The sequence below is a fragment of the Cyprinodon variegatus genome, unplaced genomic scaffold, assembly GCF_000732505.1.
Source record: "Cyprinodon variegatus isolate N-32 unplaced genomic scaffold, C_variegatus-1.0 Scaffold793, whole genome shotgun sequence".
Lineage (NCBI taxonomy): Eukaryota > Metazoa > Chordata > Actinopteri > Cyprinodontiformes > Cyprinodontidae > Cyprinodon > Cyprinodon variegatus.
In genome coordinates, this window is record NW_015151246.1 from 270,459 (window position 1) to 275,819 (window position 5,361).

The 5,361-nt window shown below is 44.7% G+C and overlaps 1 protein-coding gene across 1 annotated transcript in view; it reads left to right on the plus strand.

Moving 5' to 3' along the window:
• fbxo38 (F-box protein 38) overlaps window positions 1-4,435 on the plus strand; it is a 30,283-nt gene extending 25,848 nt beyond the window's left edge. Inside the window, exons 15-19 of the mRNA XM_015396381.1 lie at window positions 524-690; window positions 1,894-2,039; window positions 3,371-3,474; window positions 3,975-4,088; window positions 4,165-4,435. Coding sequence (XP_015251867.1) covers window positions 524-690; window positions 1,894-2,039; window positions 3,371-3,474; window positions 3,975-4,088; window positions 4,165-4,343 — 710 coding nt within the window. The 3' untranslated portion in view covers window positions 4,344-4,435. The remainder of the gene's footprint in view (window positions 1-523; window positions 691-1,893; window positions 2,040-3,370; window positions 3,475-3,974; window positions 4,089-4,164) is intronic.
• Window positions 4,436-5,361: the final 926 nt, after the last annotated feature.

Genomic DNA, 5,361 nt, shown 5'->3' on the forward strand with positions numbered 1-5,361 from the left:
TGCTTCACTTCCTGGTCTGCTTCCTGGTCTGCTTCGCTTCCTGGTCTGCTTCTGGGTCTGCTTCCGTGTCTGCTTCACTTCCTGGTCTGCTTCCGGGTCTGCTTCCGTGTCTGCTTCCTGGTCTGCTTTCCTTCCGTGTCTGCTTCCTGGTCTGCTTTCCTTCCGTGTCTGCTTCCTGGTCTGCTTCCTGGCCTGTCAGGGTTTTATCTCATAACTGTATTTATGATATATAGTGAAGTTCTACTGCTGCTGGTCCTCATTGAGTTTCTGCTCCTCTAGTACATTTAACTCTATTGTTAAGGCATAAAGTGGCGTTAGCCTCCTCTGCTGTGATTGGTCCGTCCAGATTCTGCCTCTTTCTTCCATTTTGGAAAGGAAAGACTCTGATGCGTTTTCTGAATAAATAAACCAGATTCTTTTCTTCTCCTCTGAGGATTATTGACAGAATGAATAATGAAGCTTTTCTGCAGTCCAGTCGTCTCTGGTCCTAAAAAGTCTGTTTCTGTTCTCTCCCTCTCTGCAGCCACCAGGTGTCGTGTTCTGAAGCACCTGAAGATAGAGCGCGCCCCCATAGTGAACAGGTTTGACTTTGCTCAGTGTAAGAAGCTGGACATGGAGCAGGTTCTGGACCAAATCCTCCGAATGCCTCCTGAGAGAAATCGAATCATCTACATGCGTCCCATGCATCAGGTTAGTGGAAATGCTTCTGATCGTCTCTGCAGAACTGTAGAACTGAAGCGTTCCATTCTAGATGCTGCTTCAGGTTCTGGATCAGATAAATCTCCGTCCCAGTCTCTGCTCTTATGCAGACTCCAGCAGGTTTTATTCCAGAATGTTCCTATGTATGGGTCCATCCAGCCTCTCATCATTTTCAAACATCTTCTCTGTCCCCGCTGAAGAAAAGCAGGCCCACACCATGATGCTGCCACCACCATGTCTGACAGTGGGGATGGTGTGTTCAGGGTGATCAGCCGTGCTTCTTTTACATAATTGTTGGTTCCATCTGAGCAGAGCTCCTTCCTCCATGTTTGCCGTGTCTCTCAGGAGGCTGGCGGGAACTTTTCATGGATGTCTTTCAGGAATGTCTTCCTTCCATTAAGGCCAGATCTGTGCAGCACAGACTGGTTTGTTGTCCCTTGGACAGAGTGTCCATCCTCAGATGTAGACCTCTGCAGTTCATCCAGAGGGACGGCAGGTCTCCATAGATTCCCATTGATCTGATTCTCCTTCCAGTTCAGTATTATCTCTGCTCAGATCTCACTGGGATGTTTAAAGATGGAAAATCTATATGGATCCAAATCCAGCTTCAAACTTCTCCTTGACAGCATCTCAGAACTATGGCAAGCCATTTAGATATTTATTACCTTGACTGAATATGTAATCCAGATGTCTCAAAAGCATTTCTTCCTCATCAAAATATTCAGTTACCTGTAATGTAATTCTTACTAGGACACATGGCGTCACGTTTCCCATTCATTTGTATTGGGCTGTTTCTTCCAGATATCTAACATAACATTCTTCCTAACCTAAAATAGAATGACCATATTTTCATATCTAAAATACAAATTCTCTTCTATCTAAAAAGGAATTCTGATGAGGATGAACTCTAATATCAAATCTCTATAATAGAATTACTGCTAGTCATAATTACTATTTATGATATCAAAAATGAATATAACATTACAGATGTCCAACAATCCAATTCTTGACATCAAAAAAGACTTTTTAAATTGGAATTTCAGATATCTAAATTATAATAATGCCTATCCAAAATGCAGTTTTAGATACTTAAAAACGTATTTTGAATAACATTCAAAATCATGATGTTGATGTTTCCACGGTCTGACCTTAGATGGTGTTACCATGGTAACCTGTGCCCTTCTCTGTCCTCAGATTGACTCCGTCGCCCTGGAGCGCCAGCTTTTCCAGGGACCTTATCCTTATCACATTGCTGTCGTTCATGAATTCAGCAACCCGCCAAATATACGCAACAAAGTTCGCATTCGCAGCTGGATGGACACCATAGCCAACATCTGCCAGTAAGCATTCATGACGGGACGCATCACACGCCATTTAATGTTTGCGTTTTTTCCTGCATAGCTAGCTGCCGCTGAAACAATAGAAACGAAAACCTTCCTGACCTGGAGCAGCGAGTCATCTTCACAAATAGACGACATCATAAAATAAAAGATGGCGCACTTCCTGCAGGCATTAGCAGCTACGGTTAGCATTAGCTCTGCTCAGGTTAAAGAGGCGGTCACTACCCGATCCGTCCCGGAAGCACGATCCGTCCTGCGTGAACAGAATCATTTCTTACTTTTTTCTTCTTTTGTCTTTTTCTGGCAGGGGTTTATTTTGATTTTTTTTTTATCTTTTATTTTTTTTGTGCAAATAATGCATTTTTTTTACAGTGTCCTATCTGGTGACGTGGCAATAAGAATAATTGTCTTGATGCCAAAAAGAGCCCAACAGATTTTACTTTCACAAGTGGAGCAGTACGGCTATCACCATAGTGTTACGCTTGTTTCATGCTTATAAATAGCTTTATTATAATTATGCAGGGAGTTTTACAGATTATATGGCAGAGGGAGCAAATAATGTATATTTAAAAACTCAAAAAAAGCAATACAAAATAAAGTACCGAAATATCCTTTGGAACGTTACTGTGACTCTGAGCGTCTCCGATGATGACGTCACGTTTCCATTTCTTCCAGAAAAGTCTTCAGTATTTCCCAGACGATATAGTTGACCATTCTTTTCAGTATTTTCGGCTGTCCCGATCTTATTGTGTTCCCACATGCGCAGGACGGATGGTGCTTCCAGGACAGATCGGGTAGTGACCGTGGCTTTCTGGACATGGAAGGTAAAGATGTAGAGGAAACAGATTGGATTTTAATAACAGATCCAGAACAAGCAGAAGATATCTCCATGTTCCAGTATGGTGGGAATCCCTGACTGCGGGGGGAGGAGTTAGAGCGCCACCTGCTGATCCTGGATCAGAACGAGCTGCTGTGAAACCAGCAGTCTACTGGAACACAGAGCAGACCTGTATGATCTGGAATCCTGTTTCTATGCTGTTAACCTGAAACATTCCTGTGGTTTTCTAAACACAGCTACTGACTGACTGACTGACTGACTGACTGGATGACTGACTGACTGACTGACTGACTGACTGACTGACTGGATGACTGACTGGATGGCTGACTGACTGACTGGATGACTGACTGGATGGGTTACTGATTGGCTGACTGACTGACTGACTGACTGACTGGATGACTGACTGGATGGGTTACTGATTGGCTGACTGACTGACTGGATGACTGACTGGATGACTGACTGGCTGACTGCTTTTCATCTGTCTGTTCCTCAGGGAGTTGATCAAGTACGAGTTTTTCCCAGAAACCACCAGAAGGGAGGATGATGTGAAGAAGTATCCCAAATACCCCTGGGGGCGGGGCATCTACACGCTAGAGGGTAATTTGAAGCACAGCTGTGCTGGAAAGTTTTCACACCCAGACTGCTGATAAAATACATGACGAAATAATAGAAATCATAAAATTGATGATCTGTAATTTGAAACATCTTTATCTATTGATAAATAAAAGGAGTAAACACACCTGATGGATTAAAATGCTGTTGATCAGCAGTGAGGGAATAAATCAGCCGTTTTTCTGACGGTTGTTGACTGTTGAAGCTTCATTCAATAACATTTTTATTTCATTTATTTCCATAGTTTCAGCTTGATGTTGAGGGTCGTTATCTTTAAATCACCATAGAAACCGTTAGTGACTTTACCAAAGAACCTAAATTTAAAAAAAAAACAGCTGCAGTGTCTATTTTATCTGTTTATTTTAAGGCGGAACGTCTTCCTCCCATTGAAAGGTCGTCTTGTTTATCTCTCCACTGATTGACCTTTGACCTTTCCTGGTGTCGTTCTGCAGAGGCCTTCAGGAAGATTTTCTTTTATTTTTCAGGAGTGGTGGATGGCGCCCCCTACAGCATGATCACAGACTTCCCCTGGCTGAGGACTCTGAGGGCCGCCGACCCAAACGGCTACGCGCGCTGTGACTTTGAGGATGACGAAAGCAGTGAGTGGTGGCTTAGATGGTGGCTTCTAGAACCTGATCAGGAATCCTAAAGATGGCTCCTCCTCTCCTCTGTTAGCAACCATCTACGCTCCCAGGAGGAAGGGGCAGCTCTCCGCTGACATCTGCATGGAGACCATCGGCGAGGAGATCTCTGAGAGCAGGCAGAGCAGGAGAGGAGTGTTCCAGAGGGTGGTGGTGCTCTTCCTCCATCACTGCGACATGCCGGGAGAGCCTGTGGAGGACGACTACATCTAGAGCCGTTTCCCCTGATGGTCAACGGCTGGACAAACTGATCTAACTAGCTCAGATCTAGCTCGCTCAGATCTAGCTCGCTCAGATCTAACGAGCTCAGATCTAACTAAAGGGTTAACATTCTTGATGTTAATAAAAAAAAACAGGAGTTCATCTAAATGAGAATAAAAAGTTGGTTTGTTTTGTGTAGCTACTCTGTTAGCAAGCCATCGATGCTCCACCTGCTCTGTTTCCATGACGACATCATGGTTTGGTGTTTAATGGTTCCTCACAGTCCGGCATTGATCATGGAGACAATCTCATTCAGGAAGTTTTTCTTTTCTTTTTTCCCCTCCCCATCAATAAATGCTCCCTGATTTCCACAGATCAACCTGTCGTCTCCTTTTCTTCTGCTGGGTCTGGGCGGCCCGTCAGGATGCTGTACTGCAGGCATCCCCATCACCCGTCCTGGAGGGACGCTGCCCTGGAAGATTTAGGGGTTTCTCTGCTCCAGCACAGCTGAAAACCTCTAACACCTCCAGGACAGCAGCCCTACAGGGCCACAGAACCCTGGAAAGGGCCTGATGATGATGACATCATTAGGCCCCGCCCTCCAGCTGCTCAGATTGGATGGTTTCAGACTCTGGACCAGAAACCAGAACCTAAACGCAGGAGTTTGACCTTTTGACCTCAGCAGCCCTTCCAGTCTAATGTTCTGGTATGTGTTGGTAGCATTCAGGTCGCTCCGATTATTTCCACTCCTCCTGCAGAACTCCACTCCAAACTGGCTCTGCTTCAAAGAGCCAGTTTGGAGCGGAGCCTCCAGGGGAAGGAGCGCAGCCTGTGGGGCGCTCAGCTGCATCAGGAGTGGAGTTAGAATCTCTGGCTGTAAATGTATCAAAACTGCTGCTTCGTCCTGGGGACTTCGCTGCTTTGCTCTGCAACATTTGCAACGCTTCATAAAGCAAAACAATATTCAGCAAAGATACTCAGACAATGCCAGATTAAAAATAGACACCATCAATCAGCCTTTAGGCTTAAA